The 23,553-nt window shown below is 38.2% G+C and overlaps 1 protein-coding gene across 2 annotated transcripts in view; it reads left to right on the forward strand.

Moving 5' to 3' along the window:
- The window catches only part of PPFIBP2 (PPFIB scaffold protein 2), an 85,553-nt gene that overhangs the window by 31,812 nt on the left and 30,188 nt on the right, over window positions 1-23,553 (forward strand). For both annotated transcript variants that reach the window (XM_086612844.1, XM_086612845.1), the window contains exons 3-5: window positions 3,651-3,740; window positions 8,106-8,219; window positions 18,320-18,451. In XM_086612844.1, the coding sequence (XP_086468970.1) occupies window positions 3,651-3,740; window positions 8,106-8,219; window positions 18,320-18,451 (336 nt within the window). The remainder of the gene's footprint in view (window positions 1-3,650; window positions 3,741-8,105; window positions 8,220-18,319; window positions 18,452-23,553) is intronic.

Raw genomic sequence — 23,553 nt, forward strand, 5'->3', positions numbered from 1 at the left:
CATCTGCAGTGGTACTACCATCAAAGTGTAGTTTCAACCACCTTGCCTTAGCAGATCTTTCCTTCTACTTTGTTATTATATATCATAAACTTTTTAACATGTTTTATGCAATTTCTCTCTTTCATTACAAGAAATATAATTAACATATTTAGCTTATATTTTATGGAGCGCAGGTAATGATTTTTGGCTTTGAAGGCTACATCTTCTGAAATAACATCTTCGTGGAAGGCCTTGGTGATTCGGCCTTTTGGTCATGTGATTACACAAGTCTAGTGTTTTATTGTTTGTGAGCTCTTACACCAACTCGAGTGGTCTGTAGTCTTTTGACTTTAGTGTCACAGATCCTATATTCAGTTGCTGCTGCTGTGTGTGATATCTAACTGTACTTGCTCAGTTTTTTCTTGGTACTGACTTTCACAACTGCAGAATGCACTCCAATCATCCACAGATGGTCTTGGTTCATGTTACATTGTTTTATCTTGCCTTTATGCATGCCACAAAGGTTTCCCAAGTCTTAAACAACTGCTGTATGTCAATCAGCCACTTGTATTTAGCAGGTCATTTTCTGTCTACTGTACTTTCCTGTACTTATCTGAGCACTCTCTGGCTGGCCTATTGGCAGGGTCAGTTCCCCCACCACCACCTTTTCTGCTCACACGGGTGTGATTCACTAGGTTTTACATGGGTATTGAGTATTGGACTTCCAGCAAAGGATATTTCACAGTCTCTCAGCGCAGCAGATTTCATCAGAGGCTATACATTTGGTAAATGTGAGTGTAGCAGAATATCTTATTTGTGATTTGATGTTGAACTAATTCTTAATTCCTTATTGTATAAAATGTTGAACTCTGTTTTGCGTTCATGACAGATTGGTTATGTAAAAATGTGTTGGCAGTAATTTGACTCACTGTGCCTGTAAGGTCGGGGGGGAGTGGTTACACAAGTGGTTACAGGTATTTTTCTTAAATCTAGCATAGGAAAATAGCAAATGACAGCAGGAGAGAGGGTACAAAATCTACCTGACTAGATGATCTTCGTAACTAGCTTTTGACATTAAGAGACTCTTTTCCTGCCTAGCAGTGTGCTGTTGTTCCCTGAATACTTGATGTTCTAGGTGCAGGGAAGCCTTCCATACCATTGTGTGTGGGCCAGAGACATACTGGGGAAGGCCTGTGGGCCCTCCATTGAGAAAACTCATTTAATGGTATGTAATGGAGTTTTAACCTTAACGGAAACCTAGCTGTCAAGGGTAAAGAGTCTGGGTTCTAAAGTACAGTATAAGACTATGCAAGTGGAGTTACCTGGGCAGAACGGCTGGCAGTGTGATTGAGGATGCATAGCTGAGGTCAAAGCATTATCTAGGCAGACATACAGAAATGCGTATTGTTTACTTATGCCGATTCCATATTTTCATTATAGTACTTCAAAAGCTAATAAGGAAGGAACTTTAAGACCATACGGACTGATTGACTGACCAACTTTTTGTACAAAGAGGCTAAGTTAAACTGAAGATGCATGTTTTATAAACACAGTGGAGGGGTTGGGGCAGGGAGGGTGGTATTTTTTAATAAATGGAGAAGGTTTGAAAAAATTACATTGAGATGTTGGGAAAGAAGGGCAGAGATGTTAGGACACAGAAATTCTAAAAAATTAAAACTAATTAGGAGAAGAAGAGGGAGTGAAGTCACGATTTTTTTAAGGGCATTATGTACATTTTCAGCTAGAGTCTTATGTCTACTCTTAGGCACTTAATTTCAAAAGAAGTCAAGCAACAATTGATGAAGAGGAACCAAAAGAAAGCAACAAAAGAGATCTTGAAAAATTAGCCTGTGAGGAAAAGACAGAAAAACTTGTGTTTGTTTACCCCAAGGAGGGACCTGCTAGTTAGAGATCTACAGATAGTCTTCAAATATGTGAAAAAATTCTGACATGAAGGACCTTTTCTTATATCCATGTTGGTATGATAAGAAGCAGTAGGTTGAAGCTGAAGAGATGATTTAGGTTAGATATAAGGAAGAAATTCTTCACTCCAAGGGTGGTGAAGCACTGGAAGAGGTTGCCTGGAGAAGCTGTGGATGCCCCATCCCTGGAAGTGTTCAAGGCCAGGTTGGGTGAGCCTTTGAGCAAACTGCTCTAGTGGGAGGTGTCTGCCCATGGCAGGGGGGTTGGAACTAGATGATCTTTATGGTCCCTTCCAACCCTAACCATTCTATGATTCTGGGATTATTCAGGTTAGACATTAAGAAAAATGTTCTAATGATGGGTAGCTAAGAAGTAGATTATCTGTGGAAGCTGTATAATTAATTTCTGGAGGTCTTTAGGAGTAGGCAAGACAATAATATTGCAAATAATTGTCTGTCCTAAGATAGAATAATGAACCAGATGATCTCCTCAGGCACCTTTCAGTCCTGTTTGTTGGTGTCGTTGTGATTCTCTGAATTCCTTTCAAAAATATCAGACAAGGGTGCTCAGTTCCTCACAGATCAACTTATAAAGATGCCACACTTCTATCTAGTTCAGCACTTTATGGTTTAAAAAGTGTCTGTTAGCTGTTGGTTGGATAAATATTTAATTTCTTGATTTGCATTAATTAGCACCATGTTTATTGTCATTGTCTGTTTTACATTTCGGCCTGTAGACCTCAGTGGAGATCAAGAAGCCTTGAATACATTTAATATTTAAAAAAAAAAAAAATCCTATTCACAAATGTTCAGTTGGAAAAGAAAGGACAGTTGTGGGGAGGATTATAGTTGTATTGGTGCCATTGTACAAGCAACTATAAACGAGTAGTCAGCTGCAGACTAGCGTAGTTGAAGAGAACTCAGTGAAGTCAGGTTCTTGTGTTAGCTGAAAAGCCAGCTAAAGTGTTTTATTCCCTGGCAGAAATGCATTGCTTGCAATGGAACTGGAAAATGAACTGCAAAGGGCCTGAGTTACTTTAGATGCTCTAAGCAAACAGCACCATTCCCACAGTTACACAGTATTTTAGTGTGCAGGATGAAGCTGTGGGACTCGTCTAAACTTAAAATAAATCTGCAGATTTGTTTTTAATTGTGCTGCTTGTCTCTGGAGTATTACAATTCGTAGAAAATGGGACATAATACTTAGGAACAGCCCATGTTTTAGAAGGTCTTGCTCCTTAGAGCCATTTAGAAATCCATAAGTGATTAAGTAGCTAGAGTAGTTCCTGGTAAGAATTTGATAATTTAAATAACTTTTTAATTGCAAACAAATAAATTTTACTTTTCTTTCAGTAATTTCTAGGAATAGTATCATACATATAGCAATTTTTACCGTTTAAAAATAAACACCAAGATTTCTTGACTTTGGCAAAAGTGTTGAGACCAGATATTTCCAATAAAACATTTTGTCTTGCTAAGGTGACATTTCCCAATGAAACGATAATTTGCTAGAAAGTACAAAATCTATTCCTATACCATTCGTGATTGAGAAAGTATTCAAAATCCAGCTAAAAAAAGGTACATACAAAAGGCTTGATACATATGATAGAAACAGTTTTGATCTGTAGACACGTTCTTGCATGTTTTTTGCATTATAACAACCACTGAATTTATATCACTTTTTATTAAATATTGCTTGAAATTTTAATATTAACTGTAAAAATTCTCATAGCACTTTTTTCCCCCCAGTCACAGGTGAATCATCATTCATCTAATAATGAAACCTATCAAGAGAGATTGGCACGATTAGAAGGTGATAAAGAGTCGCTCATACTGCAGGTATGTCTTAAAGAGAACATTGTCCACTTAGTTGATATTCAGTAAATAAAAGCTGAAGTGATAGAGTATTTTCTGTTTAACAAATGTTAGTGGTCACCAAATGTAACTGATATATAATCAGGAATTAATTTATAATTTGTATAATCCCATCTGATTGTTTTCATGGTGGGGTAACTGAGTAGAGAAGAGGGAAGTAACAGCAATAAGAGGGAGAAGAATAAAGGGGAAAAAAAAACTTAAAAATAATGTTGTGGAGTCCCAAGACAATGCTGTGGTAGTGGTTCTCATTCTAGGTTTGCTAGGTTGTACCACCTGATTTTCTAGGTTCTGCATGCCACCATTTTTAATTAACTGGAAGAGTGACATGTAGCTGGAACTGCTGGTTTTCCTACTTGCGTGCTGTACCAAAGTTCTTTACATCATCAAAAAGCTTAAGGGAGCGGTAAAGGGGGAAAAAGGAAATTTGACAGTAAAATGCATACCTAAGCTCTTCCAAGTTTCCCATTTCTCAGTTTACCAAGCCTTTCTCAAATAGATGCCCTGTGCCATGTGAGTTTTCCTCCTAGAGAAAACACGTTGTACAACTTAAAAAAACATAATATTTTTTTTCTGGATATATTCACTATTACTAAACTGTATGTTACATGCATTTTAAAACTGAAGCTGGAGATTCTTTAAATGGTCTTGTCATATCCTTTCTCTTTATGTTTACAAAAGCATATTATAAGCATATACATTTATATCAAACAAAAAACTATATTGAGTAGGTGTTCTACCTACTTTCAGTTACTAGTTTCTGTAAGCATGTTTTATCCTATATATTCTGTTCACACTTGTGTTAATTTACTGGGCAGAATTCTCACTGCTGTTTTTAAATAAGCAATAAACGATTTGTGAGAGATAAGGTATGCTTGGTCAGATTTTTTTCATTATTGTTACACTAAAATCGCTATTTCCAAATTTAGAAAAAAAAAAAATAAAATCCTGAATGAAAAGCAAACTTCTGGTCTTCTGGTTGGAATGTAAAAGTTTGTGTGTGCTGCAAATTCCTTTTTTTCTGAGAGAGAAGCAGGTCAGGGGAGATAAGATCACAACTGTTATTTATTAGAAAAATTTTTATTAATCAAGTGGTTATTAACTGCAACATCTTGATTCTATTAATAATGGTAAACAACTTTTCACACAGTACCTTCACTTCTCACATAGTTCACTCGCACGTGTGTGCGTGCACTCACAATTGGGGCAACAATTAGGTGGCCAAACCCAACTGTTCACTTAGAAGCAGAAGGTTGTACTGATGCACCTGTGGCTTTGTCCCTGAAGGCCTCCTTTGGTTCATCACGCGTGTATCGTCCTGTGATCTCTGTCTGCACGTAGCAGCCACTCTCGTCTTGGATGTGGTTGATGCTATACAGCCGGTTGCTGATGGTCATGCATGCTGGTATGCTTGTACAGATTTGGCAGAATCTCGGTGTTCAAAGTGTATCAGCTTTTGTGGATTTAACAGTATCGCTAGTCTCCAGCACTTTTAAGTTCCTGAAGACTGTTCCAGGCTGCTGCTCAGTATGTACTTTTCCTGTCTTTGTCCTGCTGGTTTTTAGTAACTATTTCTTCATCCACACAAAAAGGTACCCATAGAATGCAGCCAGCCAAACTTGCAAAGTGGGGTTTATGACATGGTTTGGAGATCTGCGTAGAGATTTTCTCAAAAGGAATGTAGTAAAATCAGATGTAGAAATTGTCCTCTTTTACCTTTTACTCCCATCACACCCCCATCAAATCAAGAGGCTTAGTCAATATTTGTGCGTTTTCCTTTCCCACTGCACAGTGTTGCAGTAGAACTCCAAAAACCCCAGGCAAATAAGATTGATGAAAACCTCAGTCTGGTAGATGAACAGCAACAGCAACAACAAAAAAAAGGTGCCAAGATGGAGCTGGGGTTAGAACCTGGTTTACACCAGTTGTGCATCTTCTATCTAGACAGTCAAATACGAGGCAAATCCCATGCTGAGATTACACTGGCCTGAGGGAGTCTGCTGGTACAAATCTGGCTCCTGGGTGTGACCATTGGCATAAAGGATAAGAAAGTGATAGGAAACAGAGCACCTCTATTCTATAGCCCATGTTGCATTGTGCCAGTGACTGTGGTCCATAGCTGTAGGGAATATGAGGCCGGGAGCACTCTGATCTTGCATCAGACTTGCTGCAGAAGCAGCAGTACAAAACACCTTGTAGTGGGCACAAGCAGTGCCCACTATCTCTGTTCCCCGAGGCTGAGTCAAGCAGTGCACGTTGAAACCTTGCTTCCACTGTTCAATCTGTAGTGGAGGCTGGAAATGCTACAATATCTGGGATACCTTCTTTTAGATACCTTCTAAATGTATCTAAATGCTAATTGTACTTCTAATGTGCTAATGTACTTCTTTAGGTGATTGTTTTGTTTGTTTTAAACCTTTATACTGCTTGATTTTTAGCTAATTGTTCAATATGCCTCACTTTTATAGCCATTTACAGAAAATATATTATCTACGGGCCGACTCTTGCGGGTGCTGCACTGCTAAGGCAAGAGGGACTTGCCAGCATAGCATACGCCGGGCTTATGCTCTGTGTGCAGCCCACTGACTCCCTGAAGAGTCTGGCAGATGTGATCCTGAACAGAGGGGAAAATATGAGTTCGAAGTGGCTAATATGCCTCTCAGTCTAACTACTAGAACATCCAACACGTGCTTCTAAAGCTGCTAAAGTTTCACTAAATTCTTTTGCAGGTCACATTTAACATACAGAGTTTTCCTCAGAGGTTACGATGCTAGTTGGAACCTAACCCGACCCTTTAAGCAGAGCTTGTTTTCTTTCTCTGGAACTTGCATCAGACTGAAGGAGAGGATTTGGTTTGTTTCTTCTTGCTTTCTGACCTCACAGGGTTTTTTTGTGTGTGCCATCGCTCATTTAATGGCAGCAAAACAAAATAGTAGACAAGTAACGAACTTCCTTGTGGAGAGTTGTCCTCCTGCCCCAGCTTGGATGTGTCTCCCTGCCGTCTGCCTCCACCTACTCCTTCCTGTCATCTCTCATCCTGCATTCATCTGTGCTCTACCCTACAGCCAATACTTCAAAGGCAAAAAAATTGACTAGTCCTCTTTTTTTCTTTTTCTATGTTCCTTTCCCAGGCATGCTTGCCATTGCGATTGCAGGTAAAACAAATACGGATCACGTAGTCACTCCCTCTGCAGCTTCCCTGAAGTGAACTCAATTGTTTGTTGATTGGGTTTTAGAAATGCCGCCTAGCGGGTACATCTTAAACGTTTCACTTCCACATACTGTACCTTTGGGGCTTTTGTGGTGTTTTATTTTAAATAAAGGTGTTGCAGGGCTGGATGTGAGAGCACAGATAAGTTTTAGTTAATGCATTTCATTCAAACTTGAGTTTAAACACCTAAGGTTGCTTTTTTGTTTGAGACAATGATTTTCAGTTACAATCAAAGCTTTTATCTAAACAAATAATAAAAATTAATGTACAGACTGTATGTGCTGCTTAACATGGGAATTAACACTGAGTTTTTTTTCCACAGCTTCCTGATGTTATCCTGAGTTTAGTTTTTTCAGCTTTGCAAGCTTTGAGTTAGGCTGCTGGGCTTTTCTTATTACACACTCACTGGTCTGTACCACCATTCCCACAGTTCTTTACCAGTATTACTTATTGTTTCTTTTCCTGGGATTCATTGTCTGTATCTCACTTCTTTTGCTTTCATGTTTTGGCTTGTAAAGCCTGGGAATTTTTCTTGGAATAGAGCTTTGCCACTGCTAAAACATGCCTTTTACTCATTGCATTCTTTATAACTTCAGAACGCTTTATTGGTAGGTAAGATGTTTTTCTCTTCTTGTAAGAAGTAATGTAATTGGTTGGTTTCTGAATGAACAGTTTTCTTGTTTATCCGTTTTAGGGAGTGAAATGCCAACGAAATCTGAAATGGCAATGCATGCTCCAAAACCACATAAAATATTTTCAGTATCCTGTGTTCTTGTTTGGTGTTTTGTAATTTTTCAGACTTTTGCATGAACTGACTCGAGCTACCTACGGGTAGTCTTCCATCTCTTCTAGACAAGCTCTTTCTTTTTTATATTAAAACAAAATAATTGAGGGGGAGAGGGGGTCAGAGGGCAGGGTTGAAACAAAATATAGGTAAGTCTGAGAAATTATTGATCTTGATAGATCAGATTGCTACAGTGCACAAGAATATTAAACCATTGAGGACTTTAAAAAAGAACTTGCTGTTAAAATGTGCATTTGGATGTTAATTGCATAAGGTAATTGAAACTTATTTACAGTCAGTTCAGCAGCATGGTGCTTCTCTTCTCAAATTACAGGTGAGTGTTCTTACAGACCAGGTGGAAGCTCAAGGAGAGAAAATCCGGGACTTAGAAATCTGTCTTGAGGGGCATCAGTTGAAACTGAATGCTACAGAAGAAATGCTTCAACAGGTAAAAATATGGATTGGAAAGCTTCTTGCATAATCTTCTCCAACAGAGGGGTGAGCATATATGGTCAGCTTGTCTGCATGTGTGAGTGCCTTTGGCAGCGAGATAAAACAGGAGAAAAATGTCTCTTTTATTGTTCTTTTCCTATTTTGCACTTTCCCCCTCCCAATAAATATTTCTTTGTCTTCCTGTTGCAGAAACGTTTTACTGGCTGGTTGCATAATATTGTACGTGGCAGCATGTAAAATGAAACTATTGTGTCTTGTTTGTATTATGCTGACGAACTAAATTTGGACACGGTTGAGTAACTGGTTAGACAGGTTAAATGTATCTAATATATGTAGGAGTTACAGAATTAAGAAGTTTTATTTAAATACCTTCTGCTTTTCTATGGCTTTGAAGCTGAACAGGTAGCAAGTTGAAATGAATTACTGTATCAAGTTTGGTTCTATAACTATTTTTGCTTAGTTTAGGAGCTTCTCCCTTATTTTTGAAAGAAAATTAGTACATAAAGATGTATTTTTTTTTTATTTCAATTGATGGTTTCAGGCTATGTGATTTAATTTTTGCTCTTTCATGTTATATGTTGAGGGAGCAGAAAAAATGATAAATTAAATACCTTAGATTTCATGTGTTACTGCAGAGATGGCAGGTGTTTCAATGCAAAAGAACTTTCCTGGTTTCTGGTATTGCAGATGTAGATCATCCACTAGTAATACAGTACCTAGATATCAAAAATAGATTTGAAACTGTAAGTAACCCTCAAAATCTACGCCAGAAATTTGCAGGATAGATATTGTTGTTGGTGAACTTACTTCCTCTCTCCACCCAAAATGTTGTTATAAATTTACTATTGTAGTCTATGTGAAATATACAAGTCTTTCTATGAGCTATTCATAGCTTTAAATTATAGTTGTGTTAATCTATATAAATGTATAAAGTACAGTTGTGTTAATCTATACAAGGTTATTTTACTCTCATAAGGATCTGTGTACGTACATCTGTATAAAGTAGCAGTTTCTGCAAGATAAACTTGTTTCCTAAACCTTTTAAAGTTATAATTCTCCAGGCTTCTCTAAGAAGGACTTGGTCTCATACAGCTTTTGCAGCCCAAAATGCTTCCAGCTGGGAAAGGTTTTATTCTCATACTAAATATGGACGTGGTTTTAAAAATGCAAACAGTGAGTGCATTTAGTTTTTCAGTGAGATCTGAAGTGAAATTCAAAGAACAGCAACTGTTTAAGTTATGAAAATTCTGTTTTCAAACTTCAGGAAGGTATTCACAATACAGCATAGAAGTTTCCTGTTTCAGTCTAATACTAGATAGTTGTGTGACTTCTGCTAAAACTGTTTATTGTTTCTCTGACTTAAAATTTTCTGCTCTGATAGTCTTCTGAGGAAACTGAATTTAAAACCTAATTTAACAGAACACTGAGGCATCTGAAAATAGAATATAATAATGCATGTACATTGCCGTTTCAGTGAAATGTTTGAATCTACCCATCTGGCATTAGGCATGTGCACAAATTGCTTACAAAGCTGATCCTAAAGTGATAAGCTACACAAGTCTGTACTAAAGCTGAGGAAGTCAGAGAATCTCCAAATGTGTTTAGCATAAACCTTAAATCTAAATTTTGACATTATTTTGAGGAGTTGTAATTGTTGCCAAATGGGATTAATTTCATTTTCTTTCCTGTAGACGTATTAAATAGTTAGCAATAACGTCAAATTTGTCAATTGCTTTGTATCGTAGTTTTGAGATTTTGCATTTGAACATAACTTGCATAAATACTGACAAGCTTGCTTGTTGATTGTTAAATTTCTAAGTGACTAATCTCTCATACTTACAGCATGTATGATAGCTCAAATTTGGGTTTGTTTTTTTTTAAGAGAAAGAATTATCTGGGCCACAATTTGGTAAAGATTTGTCTTTCATTTTAATCCTGTGAGTTTGTCCATGTAAACTTTGCACAGACATGGATGTGTTCTCAAACATATATGCTTAGTATTTTAATTTTAGTGAGCGATGTACTTTCAATAGCTGAACCAAAATTAGAAAATAAGTTCAGTGTGGAACTGAGTTAAAATTTATTTTCTTACTGGAATGAGAAAAAAATGATGTTAATATTTTAGTTTTGTGAACAGTAAGAAGAGCAAATTAAGTGAAATACTAGAGGATGATGAGGGAATGGTAGTTGTGGTGTCTTTCTCACATGGATTACATCCACTGGTAGACAGTAAGCTTTGTGAAACCCGAGTTAGACCTCTCAAAATCTCAACAGTCAGAGAAATTACACATTTATTATGGCTCAGCAGAGGGCCTTTCTTGACGATAATTTATTTTGAATGTTCTTTTCTCACTTCATCTTGTTGAAAAGATTACCTTCTACAGGGAATGAGTTGAGATTTAGAGAGAAGAGAATGACCTGATAGCGTGATGATTAGGACGTTCTTGTAAGATATGTGGCCAACAGACCTTCTTGCAGTTAATCTGTCAAAAGTAGATAGAGTGACTATCTGGCCTCAGGGACTTGAGTAGACTGATGGATCAATCAGGTTTTGGGGAGAGTTGGGTTCAGATGTTCTCAGGCAGCAGTTGCCAGTGTCCTGTACAAGTTCTCATGATGCTTAGCAAAGACATGAAAGATACTAGTGTCACTGAGTATTTCCAGTCAAAACTATTTAGGGAGTCTTCCCAGACAGTAATAAGAAAAAAAAATCTAGCTCTAGGTACCTATATAAATATTTTTGCTATTCAGAAAGGCTTGTACTGTCTTCCTGAGGTGCATGTAAATCCAATTTTATTTCATGGTTCTGCTTGTTGGTTTACAATGTATTGAACTCCACTGATTTTTGCCTTTGTGAAGTCGACTGCTTCTTCTAAATGAAAAATGGAACAATAAAGATAACTGCCCTAGCTTGAAACGGATATTAGTAGAACTAAGCTAACTGCAGTATGGGTAAGCATATTATTTACTTATCTGAGAAACCATATACTTGAGTCTAGAATAAGCACTGTCTTTTTACTTTTGGGAACTATTAAGAAAAGTGACTCTTAATTTCTGTGACCAAAATGCTGCAATAAAAAAAAAAAAAAAATCTTCCCCTTTTTTAAGATAATTTAATGACGCTATCTGGTAGTTCCACAACAGAAAGGGTATGTAATGCTACCCTGCAAAATAGTTTTTGCCGAATCTATGCTAGCAGAGACTTGTCCACTTTGTCAGGGTGGAGTTACTGGCTAAAATCCTTCTGGCTTATGATTTATGCACAGTTGTTTTGAACCCTGCTACAAAGTGATCATGGAAACACTTCTGAAACAACAGCTAAAATGAACTTTATATGAATTACATAAAATGGCAGTTCAGCATTTAGGGTGGGTATCTTGAATGTGGCATAGTACCAACAGACACTGCTGCTTCTTTGCAGAAAATTGTGATTCTTCATCACTCTAAGAGGATGGTGCAATATCCCTTAGACTAAATGTGAACTTTCCAGAAATGAGTTGAGCCAATCTAAAGGTTACTGCTCCAAAAAGATGGCCTCATTCTTCTTTCATCCTTCTCCCTGTTCCTGACCATGTGTTTCTGCAACTCATTTCATACTGACTGTCACGCTCATCAGTCTTTTTCCTCAATGACTGGGAGAAAACTCACTTGGGGTTTAAAAAAAGGGGGTGTTTTTCTGCTGGGTTGAAAGAGCTCACAGAAAAGGTCAAGGTGTGGCATAAGGGCAATGGCAAGATCTGCATTTGACCTGGCTGTTTATGAAACCACAGCCAAAGAAAATACGGCTCAGCAGCGTTTGAGGAACAAGAGAATCCTGTGTAACAGATGCAGAGATGCCCTGGTGTGCACAGTTACAGATAATGAGATGAGATGCTTACAGTGTCAAACAGCATTTTGCTGTTGTAAGAATACTTCTTCCACTACGGACTCTAATTAAGAAAAAGCATTTTTCATCTTGAAGGTGTTCGCATTTTCTTTCTTTAAAACAAAGTAAGACTTTCAAAAACTCATGAAAGTCAATGGCAAAACTTTAAATTGGTCCTTAAGTATGGTTCTGGTTTGGGCCCAGAAACACATTTCCCTGGTCTTTCATAGTAAATGTTAAGAGAAGATTTTCTGGAGCATGACTGCGAGCAAGATGCCAGTTTGGTCTTGCTGAATTGTCTTCCAGTGGTATCTCTGTCTTGCCATCAAACGTGTAAAGGATATGGAAATGCCAGCCTGTGTGAATAGTTACCTGCCTCGCCCCTTAGCACATTGTAATGAATGCCTTGAAATAAAATTAAAAAAACCTCTAGAATTATCCTATGACAACAATTTATGCTGTGACAGTCTATTTCCAGTATATCAGCTGCTTTAAAATGTAAAATGACAGCCAATTTTTAGTGAAGAATGTTGTATATGTGTCTTGTTCTAAGCTAGTTTATCGCATTTCCAAGTACTTTCTTCCAGTCAATTTTAAGAAAGAAATATTTTTTTAAGAGAAGAGAGGGTCTTGAGCATCTACTGTGTTAGCCTTGCAGGAACCTCCTATCAACTTGCTATCAACTTTTGTTTCATTTGTACTGTGTAGAACAGAATTGGAAAGCAAAAGTAATTTTTGGTCTATAAAGTCACCTAAATTGTCCTGTAACAGAAAGTACTAGCCCTGCATAATGTAAACACGGTGCTATGGAATCAGTGCTGTCAATCTTGATAGCGGTGTTAAGGCACTTAGAAAAGTGAATTTTCTGCACATACAGATTTCACCTCCACAGTTCTTTTAAGTGCATTTGTTGTGGACTCATTGTCCTGAGTAAGAATAGTTAGTTACCTCTTTGCTGTTGCAGTGCTGCATTTGATTGATTTCACAGGTACTAGTTCTGTTAAGCTCTGTGGCATAAAGTACAACAGCATACGTTTTGCTTTGCCAAGCAAAATGCTGGTCTGTGTGGTAGTATCTTTCCTGTACCTGGCCTGTACCAAATCCTGGATGTGGTTTGACCATGTGTTTCTGCCTTCCGTCTTATTTCTGACGCAAGAAGCAATCCAGGGGATTCATCAGATGGTTGCGTTGTGTAAACTTGATTGTGTCCTCTATCAAGTAAATTCTGTTGCAAAGTAAAAACACTTGGCTTTAGGATTCTTTCTGTCTTAAAAAAAAACACATAGAAACTGAAATGCTTGAATGCAAATAGGAGTGAATTTCTGTTTCTCCTGTCAGTTCATGGCCAGCTTCTGCCTGGGTGCAAGGAGCAGGGGAACGTGTGCGAGACAGTGCCCTCTCTGAGGCACAATGGAGGATCTTTTAAAAACCAGTGGATTAAAAGAATGCAGGGAGGAGCTGTGTAAGCGTAGGAACTTGAATCCAGTGCAGTTTAGTGTGTACCTGTTCTGGTTTTGCAGTTGTCTTATACTCAGGGGAGGCAGAATGCTACCTTGGTTGTAGAGTATAAATCTGGTGGGTATCTGTTTGCTTCTCAGGAGCTTTGCTGGCTGGCAAGAATCGTTTCTTCAACTTCCAATTGCCTGAGTTATCTGATCTTAGATGAATTTCAGCACTTGTTTATAGCATGCAGTAACTTCTTGCCAGCAGCTAGCTTAGTGTTTCAGAGCTTGAAGCGTGCTCTGTGCTGCTCTGGTTGTGAGGCGTTAAGTTTTTCAGAGCGTGCTCTCAACTCGTGCAGCTTATCTATACAGGTGAGCATTACACTGCTTTGTTATTTTACAGTTAACATATGCACAAATCTGCTCATCAGGCGTGTGCAAAGGGCTGTTCAAATCGGCAGTGCGGTGGGAAGTTCTGTCCTTTCTGTTGCTTAACTGTATAATGGGCAAATGATGAATTGGAGGGCTGTAATTCACTCTCTGCTACTGACTCGCACCATTTCATGGTGATTACACATGTACATTGCTCTCAGCTGTGTTTTCAGTTAAGCAAATATCTTATTTCTACCACAGCTGACAGCACTTGAAAAGTGCAGTCCTCATTAGCAGCGGTTCTTGCTGAATTTTGCTTACCAGGTAGGTAGCTTGCTCTGTCTGTCTCTCTCTCTCAACTATTTTAATAAGGGTGACAATTAAAATTTTTTTTTATTATTGTATTTTCTACAGCGCACAAGTGCAAAATGAGATCTGTGGTGTTTTTTTTTTTCCCCACTTGACTAAAATCTTCCTTATGGTTTCTCAATCAGTGTATGGCATGATTGTTTCTTCTGTTTTGTGGAGTGCTGAGTATCCTGGAATTTTCTGTGCTTGCAGCTGACAGCCTAGAATAGCATAGTGTTTCCTTTCTAAGCTATTTTCTGTCATGTTAAATTTTATGAGCAGTTTTATAAGAATTATGTATTTCCAAGACAACAAAATGTGAGATATACAGCACGTGCTTCAGTTTCATTGTAAATATTGAAAAGTGTGATTATTTTTGAAGTATACAGTGTGAATTTTAAAAATACAGTTGTGTTTGGAAATAGTTTGCTGTTTATTGATCTGTCTAGTATCTGTGTATTGTAGTGTCTGCATGACTCATCTTTGTAATTATTCTGCTCTGAAATAGCTTTTTTCCTTAATATTTAAAGTTAAAAATTGAATTTTCAAAAAAAAGTCAATGAATTAGTTTATATTTACAGTACATTTTAAAATTAAAACCAAATATCTTGTTTATAAATAAGATTCTCTAGAACATGTTCTATTCCTGTTCTGTATTTCAGCTCTTTAAGATACTCCTACAGCTGCTGCAGCGCAAATTACCATTTTGCCTGTCTTATATTATCTTTTTTGCTTTAAAACCAATAACATAAATTTGTATTTTCTTTTCTTACAATTGCATATTTATTCTGGCTGAATTCAAGTTGCATCATACCACTGAAATACACTATAATTTCTCTGTAACAAAATGGGTCACATTCTTAATGAGCTGTTCACTGAGAGCATCTGCTTGAAGATGAAAATAATTGCTTCCAGATGTTACCATTTCAAGAGGGGACATTTACTTTAAACGGCACTTTCTTCCAAAGCAAAAGTTAGAGTCTCTAGATGTGAGAGAAATTGTCAGCTGTTTTAAATCAGTGTAGCTCCATTGAAAACAAACTAAGGATAGTTAGATATTTTGTCTATTTTAAGGCAAGAGTTTTCTGCCAGTTTACACTAGCTGAGGATCTGATTTTCCAGCTTCTGAGCAAACCGTAAAACTTCGTTTGAGTTGATTAAAAAAAAAAGAAGACAGCTACCTTCATGCTCACTTATACCAAGTAGCGCCTTAGTGTTCACATGGAGCTACTGAACTCGGAATAAGAGGAGTAAGGTGTTACTCTCTACTGCAAAACTAAATGTAATTTGGGAGTCTATAGAAAAAGTAAGAAGTAATGCCTCATGGTGCACTGAAAGGATAGATCTTTTGTTAAAAATTTCTGGAAGGATGCCGTACCTCCTTGCCTTATTAAGAAATCTTCCTGTTGTATCATGGAATACCAGGTCAGTGTCAAAAAAAGTTCTAAATGTTTCAGTTCAACAGTGAATAAATACTCTGTCCATGGAGCCAAAGTCACCTCATCCTTTTAGCCTTTTGGATGTTCAGTGGCCTTATTTCATGTCAAAGTTCTCATTTATAGCTATGTCTTAATCTGCAAAAGGCTCCTATGTTAACAGCTGTACAGAGCCTGTTCCAGTCTAGACTGGAATGTGCATCTGGAACTTGTGCAAATTAGTGTTTTTCTGGAAGACAGAGGAGTTATTTGCAATTATGATTTTATTTTGCAATCACCTTTGTAGAAAGCGGCTGCTACTGGGATTTTGTTAGGTGACTGCCTCTGCAAGTTTCTGAATAAAAATGTCAGTGCGCTATCTTTTCCTGTATAGTGCTTGATTTATTTCATTTGGAGAGAAAAAACAAACTATGAGGCTACATTTCTGTTTATTTTCCCATCCATACACAAATATCATTGTTAATGTCAGCAGGAATGGGCATGGCCCTGGGAATAGTGGGTGGCTTAGATAATCAGTGTTGCAATGCAGATGCAATTTCAGTACTATTTTTAATTTGGGCAATATTCCCCACCAGACTAAAACAATTCACATGTAGAGCAGATTTGGGTTCCAAATAAACTTAAATTATATAATTTTTAAAATAACTTCTGTGGCTTTCTTGGCTCCAAGCCACAATCTACAACATACTATGCAGTTTCTGGAAGAGATGAGAAAAGGGTGATGGACAGGGCATAAATGTTTTAAACCATTTAGAAACCTATGTAATTTTGTAAAAATTAATTAGGCAATTGGAAAGTTAGATATTGCTTTTTCAATAAGGCTTAAACTGCTGAATGGATTTTTTTTTTCCCCGTCTTTGAAAATGGAGGCCAATAGAAGAATTTTTTTTTATATATACACTGTTAAATTTTGGAAGTTTTTGCTTTGGCTTTCTTAAAAACTGAAAGATGCAATGAAACTGTGAATATTGAACATTTTCCAAACACACTGGTGTCACTCTGCCTAACGTATGCCTTTCTCTGCAATCTGAAAAACAAACTCGGGGCACACAAACAAAAGTTGTGGCCAATTGTTTCTCATTTACACTGTTGCTTACTTTAGACATTGCCTTTTAGATTCCAGTTAGGGCATACCACTTTTCATTCATAGATTTCTAGGTTGGAAAAGACCTTAGAGATCATCGAGTCCAACCATCCCTAATCCCCATTAAACCATATCCTCAAGTAGGTCATCCACCCTATTCTTAAACACATCCAGGGATGGGGACTCAACCACCTCCCTGGGCAGCCTATTCCAGTGGCTGACAACCCTTTCAGAGAAGAAATACTTCCTAACATCCAACCTGAATCTCCCCTGACTAAGCTTATGCCCATTTCCTCTTGTTCTATCACCCATCACTAATGTAAAGAGCCCTTCCCCTACCTCCCCACCATCTTTTCTCAAGTATTTGTAGGCTGTAATCAGGTCTCCCCTCAGCCTCCTCTTCTCCAGGCTAAACAGCCCCAACTCCCTCAGCCTCTCTTCATAAGTTTTATTTTCCAGCCCCTTGACCAGTTTAGTCGCCCTTCTTTGGACTCGCTCCAGGAGCTCAATATCTCTCTTAAAGCGAGGGGCCCAAAACTGGACACGATATTCCAGGTGCGGCCTCACCAGTGCCGAGTACAGGGGCAGGATCACTTCCCTATTCCTGCTGGTCACACTATTCTTGATACACGCCAGTATCCCATTGGCCTTTTTGGCCACCTGGGCACACTGCTGGCTCACATCAAGCTGGTAGTCAACCAACACCCCCAGGTCCTTTTCCGCCAGGCAGCTCTCCAGCCACTCTTCCCCGAGCCTATAGATAAAATGAACCTTTTCATTCAGTGCTGTTCCCTCCAGAGTATGTAGCCTTCAGAAGTTAACATCGGGTAAACTTTCAAGTACTATTAGCATGACTGCAGAAATGTTGCATATGTCTTTGGTACTCTGTTTTGGTTAGGGTGCTCATTCTGTAATACATCCTTTATTGAATAACACATGATAAAACGTTCTAAAATGTTTCATTGTCATACTAAAATGTAGCTTTGTCTGGTGAGTATTTTAGGAAGTAGTCAACTGTTTTGTAATGTGTCATGTAAAGGTCTCCGTAGCATTATATAGGTTTGTGTTTGTTGAGCCTTAGTATTGTTTTCTGATTTCATGTCTTGCCTGGGGATTAACATTGCCACGCGTTTTCTCGCAATAGGCAGGGGGACACAGTGGTTTAGTGATTAACACGAGAGAATGTTTAGGTGAAAATAGCTGCAGAAGTTGAGAAACGAACAGTTCAAAGTATACATTCCGTGAAGAGAGGTGGGGAATTTACTTTCTTATGAATTTGCCAATGACTCCATCATTTTATTTTTTTTTTAGTTAGTTTTTCTGCTTGCAGTAAATGCTTACATCAAATCTCTCTTGCTGCATTTTTTGCATTGTAAAGCAGTAGCAAGTGTGACTCTTGAAGAAGAGAATCATTTTGCTTTCGTATTGAAAGTGTTAAATGCTGGGGTAGAGACTTTTCTATGGGGTCTGCCAGTGAATCACATAGTGTTCAGTCAGTGTTCAAATAAGTAACTGGAGAAAATGTTCTACTTTTTTTTTTGCTTTCAGGAGTTGCTAAGTCGAACATCACTAGAGACTCAGAAATTAGATTTAATGGCTGAAGTTTCAGACCTGAAGATTAAGCTGGTTGGTATGGAAAAGGAACAGAGTGAATATGAAGAGAAACAGAACAAAGCGGAGGTGAGTTTCTTTCAGTAGCTTGTTTTCCTTTTTTTCTATCATGTGTCTATGGTATGCTGTCATATACCTGAGCTTTTGAGCTGAAATTAGCATGAAATAGGATTTTCCATGCTTACAGCACAGTCTGTGTCATTGATCATGTGAATTCAGTGAGGAATATGATTATGCATTTTTGGGATGTGGTTTCTTTCCCCCTCTCTCATTATACTTCAAAGGCTGCTGTTTGGCTTTAATCAAGGTACAAAGTCCCTTCTAGCAGCATACGTTACAATTGGCGCTCACTTAACCCTTTCATTTCCACAGGAGATGGACCGACATGGCCACATCAGCCCTACTAGAGCTCTTTTCTCGTTTATGTGGCAGAGAAGACTGTCAGTTCAGTAGCATCAGGGATGCTACAAACACTTAGATGCTTGCTCATGGTGATTTTAGTGGATTTGTGGCACTTGGGAGGGAAAGGCAAGGAGCAGGGCATTTTCCTGAAATGAGCTTTTCCCCTTGTGGTTACATAATAAATGGTGCAAAAAAAAAAAAAGACACGCACTGGAGGAAATTCTAATCCTTACTCCTCTTCAGATGTGGAGAGTTCTGGATATCAAAGAAGCTTTGCTTTTTACCATATTGGTTAAGACGAGGGTCTGAAACAGGGAATCATATGAACAACATCCATTTCATGGTAGTGAGCAGCAGGTGGGAGCTGGCAAAGAAAGCCCTTATGGAAGACAGTAGTTCATACAAATTGCCATGCGTTGCCCTGTAAGGTGGTCCTGTAAGGGAACCAACTAGAAGGAGAGGATTACATGGCAAGGGACGATTACCAGGTTCAAGATTTATACATTGCTGACTGAAAAAAGACTTTGTGTTCCAAATTTGTTTAGGAGAATTTGCAGTTAGGCAGTGTTAGAAAACGGTTTACTCTCTATAACCTTGCTAGTGGAATATTTGATAACTATGCATCAGTAATTTACCTGCGGTGATGTAATACGTTTGGGGTGTGTTTGGTTTTTGACTTATTTATCCTCTGAAGTTTTCTTTAGAGATTAAAAGATAACTTAAAGAGAGCAATTTCTGGCAGAGGTTGCAAGCCAGAGAGGCACCAGCTGCTGTTTTTACATCTGTGGCCTTCTCATGCTCTTTCACCCATAATTGTCAGTATCTCGTGTTCAGAAGCCTAAGCAGTCTCGCACTACCTGAAAAGCTGAACAGGTCTGTGCAGTGTGTAATTGCTACAGATGGCAGCCTGCTACCAGCAGCCGTCTTCCTGAGAGGCCTTCAGCACTTCCCACTATATGTCGGATACCGGGACAAGGCTGCTTAAATTATTGCAGAACATGCACAGTCAGCCTGACTGCTGGAAGGCAGCAAAGCTTTGGAGTGCATTTGCATTGATGGGACTTTTCAGTACCCAGTAGGTCTGGATCTGTGAGGAAGGTGAGGCTATGACCTGTGAAATTCTTCTGCCACTGCAACAAACTATGTGGCCTCCTTGGATGGAAAAGTTGAGCTTTCTTGGCCTGGAAGCCTTTGTTGTATTGCTAAGTGGTAGGAAACATTTCTGCTGAGATGGAAAAGGATTCTAATCTGATGGAAAAGTTGAGAATCATTGTGTTAGGTATGCCCTGAATTATTAACTACCCCAAGATGTGATTAGATTTCTGGCCTGTTGACAGTTGCGAACCTGTGTATACAAAGCAAGGAGAATGAGTGTTCTAAGTAAAGCTGTGGGAAATGAATAGCATTTTTTTTTTGCTTGTTGAACTATTCTTTAAATTATTTCAGATTGTCCTGCATAAGCAATAATCCAATTTGTCAATATAAAGAGAGGTTGCTTTCAATCAAATTGGATGCTTACTTGAATTGTAATGCTTTAACTCTATTTCAGCTCCTTTTACTGTAAATTTTACTAATTTTCCATACAAACACTATTTCAAACATCAGAATGAAATTTATTAATAAATTTTCTTTATTAGACCACAACTACTGCTTAAATTTGGTAATAGTTTGGGTGTCTCCCTGAATTCTTTGGCTCTACTGCCCAACTACGTCTGTTTAGTGAATGAACCACTCTTACGTACACAAAGAAGCTACATTTAGTTTGCTCTTGTTTATGCATATACAGTTGTGTCGTGGTAACCTGACAGCATGCTTCAGAGTGAGACAGTTCTCTGAACTGACAGTGACCGAATGAAATTAATCTTGCTGTAATTGTATCTCTGAGTGTCGTGGCTACCACACGCTCTTACAGTGTAGAACGCCTCAAATGAAATAGCAATTAGTATTTTTACATAAGTGGAACAAAGCTATGAGTGACAGAGGTACAGCCTTTATTTATAGACTGCAGCTGGCCAGTTGCTGCTTTCAAGAGTTGAGTTTAGGATTGACAGAGGTGAGCTCAACAGTGATTTGATAGGTTTGTTACTGATTTGTCCTCCCTCTAGTGTGTGTGTTACAGAGGCATTCAGTAGTTAAGCCATTTTAAACAGCCTATTAATTATACTTCATGGCTGACCCTGCCATTTCTAAATATAATAACGGATTTCAAAAAGTTTAAAATTAAATGTGACATTGCAGAATAATTCAGCTAAAATATGTTTGCTTTCTACTCTTAATTTTGTGTCACCTCATTTCACAGCAGCTGTTTCCAGTCACATAGAATTTATCTATAGAATTATTTATCTGGTTGGGTTTGGGGGAAACAAAACAAATGAAGATATTCTTCTAAATATGAGCAAGTTTTAATGTGTCAGATTCATTTTGCTTTATCTTGTGCAGCTGTGGTTTAGTTTTGGTTTTAGTAAGCAGCAAAGCATCTCTAACCTCCTCTCAAAGGTATTAATTTCACACTGAATGCCACTTGTCTCTGGCTCTTCAAAAGCACGTGCTAAATTTAAAGTGCCATTTATTTATATATAACATAGGGGCCAGGAGAAATAGCTGCTTGTAAATGGACCATCTCACTCTTGGCTTTGTCATTTTAATTCCTTTTTTGGGGAATAATGTTCTACTTTTGCCTCAGTGATGCTGTGAAGGCTTCTGAAATCCCACCTGAGGGAGTTCGTGTAGCTTTTCTCTTACCTGAGATACTTTAGAAATTTTGGAAATGTGTTTTCTTAATGTAGCAAGGTCTAAGAGCGCAGCATTATCAAGTGATTGATGGCAGCCCAGATGCCTGCTCTACCTGCACATGGATGAAAGAGACCACCTATCACTATCAGGAGACTGCAGGAATAATTGTCCATTTCAACTTGCTTAGCAGCCCTTCTTCTGTCCTACTTTTTTTCTTTAGCGTGAGATTAGTTTTATGAGTTTTGCTTTTTCGTACTGAGGATCTGAAGTTTGCTATAAACTGCTGGGAATTGTTTTGTGGCTCTTGTGTGGAAGCTTCTGAATTAAATATCTAGTGTGTAGTTACTCACCATTTCAAAGAAACTTGATTCAGTGAGCTGCTGACTCCCACTGGGGAGTTTGGTGCATTCTCACCTGAATCAAATTCAAGATACAGTATGTTAGTGTTAATATATTTTCATGCTGCGAAAGAATCTCAAAAATGAGAAGCCTTTTCTACCTTGAAACTAGAAACAACTGTGAAGGCATGTATTGCAGCTGGAGTTAATCTGTTTCTCCTCCATAGACCTCTTATCCTTCACTGGGATAAGGATTTCTGCCATTTTTGTACTGTCAAGTTTGCCCTGAGGCAAGTCAGTGTGGACACAGTGTGTTTCCCATTCCTGTTTCTAATGTGAGACAAAAGAGAAAAGAATTACAAGGCAGCAGCAGAAGTGTTTCTGAACTCTCCCACATTGCCACAACTGGAGCAACTGTCAGTTTGTGCTCCAAAGTCTGTGCATCTTGTTTGAGCAGTGGTTCTTCAGAACATCGCGTGGGTTTAAGAGTGTTCTTTGTCGAAGACAGCACAGACTAAAGCCTTGGTGCTTAAAAGAAAGCAAGGGAGACAGATGTGTGTCCAGACGATTCCAGTCTCGAGTTGGTACTATTCAGTGAGGTGTCCGATTGTGGAGGTGATGGTAAAAAAGAAACAAAATCAAAGCATGGAAGATGAAAGGATTGTGGACAGTACCTAAACTGTACATATAGCAGCACTCTTATCAGAGGATGAGTTAGGTAGGGGGACGTTCTCCTCACCATTGTCCTGCCGTAATGCTGCAAAGTGGCTAATGTAGCCACTGAACGTACAAAGGATATGGTTTCACCTAGGGGAGCTGACACTGGAGGAGGCTATCTTTTCTTACCCATGTCAGCCTATTAAAGACTGGATATTGAAGAGTTGGTACACTGGGACAAATTAATTTTTTTGGTTGTTTACAGAACTAATCCTCTTTTACCAGCATAAAAGGTTTGCTGGATGAAAGAGAATGAGCGTCAGACATTGTGATCCTGATTGAGAATAATATGTATAAAGTGAAATATAAGCCACTGCTTTTCTGAAGTTCACCTTAAGCACAGTGCCCTAGAAACATGCTTAACTGACGTGAAACTCTTTTGCCTAACTGATACATAATGCTTTTGAAAGGGATCCTTGTGAATGTTTGAAGTTGTCTGTGGGTGCTGATACAGTTTGAGATTGGTCATGTTAGATACCTACCTGGTCAGAATAGTGTCCTGTCCTTGCAGTAGCTGTTCCCTAGCTTTGAGATTAGTGGTTCACCGGGGAGTTGAGATTACAAGAGGACTGTTGTGCGTTGTAGTGAAGAAAATAAAAAAAAAATTATGCCATGTCATCTGTTGTTCTGTCCAGTAAAAACTTTTTCAGTCCTTTGGGACATGGATTAATCTCATCAAATTTATTCCACTTGAGAAGACTGAGAAGTCACAAAATATGTGTTGTTAATGTACGTGAAAATTAAGTGAAAGGTGCTCCAAACTTGTAATAACCTGAGAAAATACTCAGCACTATTTGCTACCAAGATGAAGAATTTAAATGTTATATAGATTTTAGTACTTGTCTTTGGTTTACTTTCTGTAGCTGGATTTTTTTGTGTGTATCACTGATGCACACAAATCCAAGAAGCTGGCCAGCAAATCGGTGCACTTTAATTAATTTTTCTTCTGTGGTATCCTGTGATTCCTATGTATGTTGCTTA

This window comes from Tauraco erythrolophus, chromosome 6 (genome assembly GCF_009769465.1).
Source record: "Tauraco erythrolophus isolate bTauEry1 chromosome 6, bTauEry1.pri, whole genome shotgun sequence".
NCBI lineage: Eukaryota > Metazoa > Chordata > Aves > Musophagiformes > Musophagidae > Tauraco > Tauraco erythrolophus.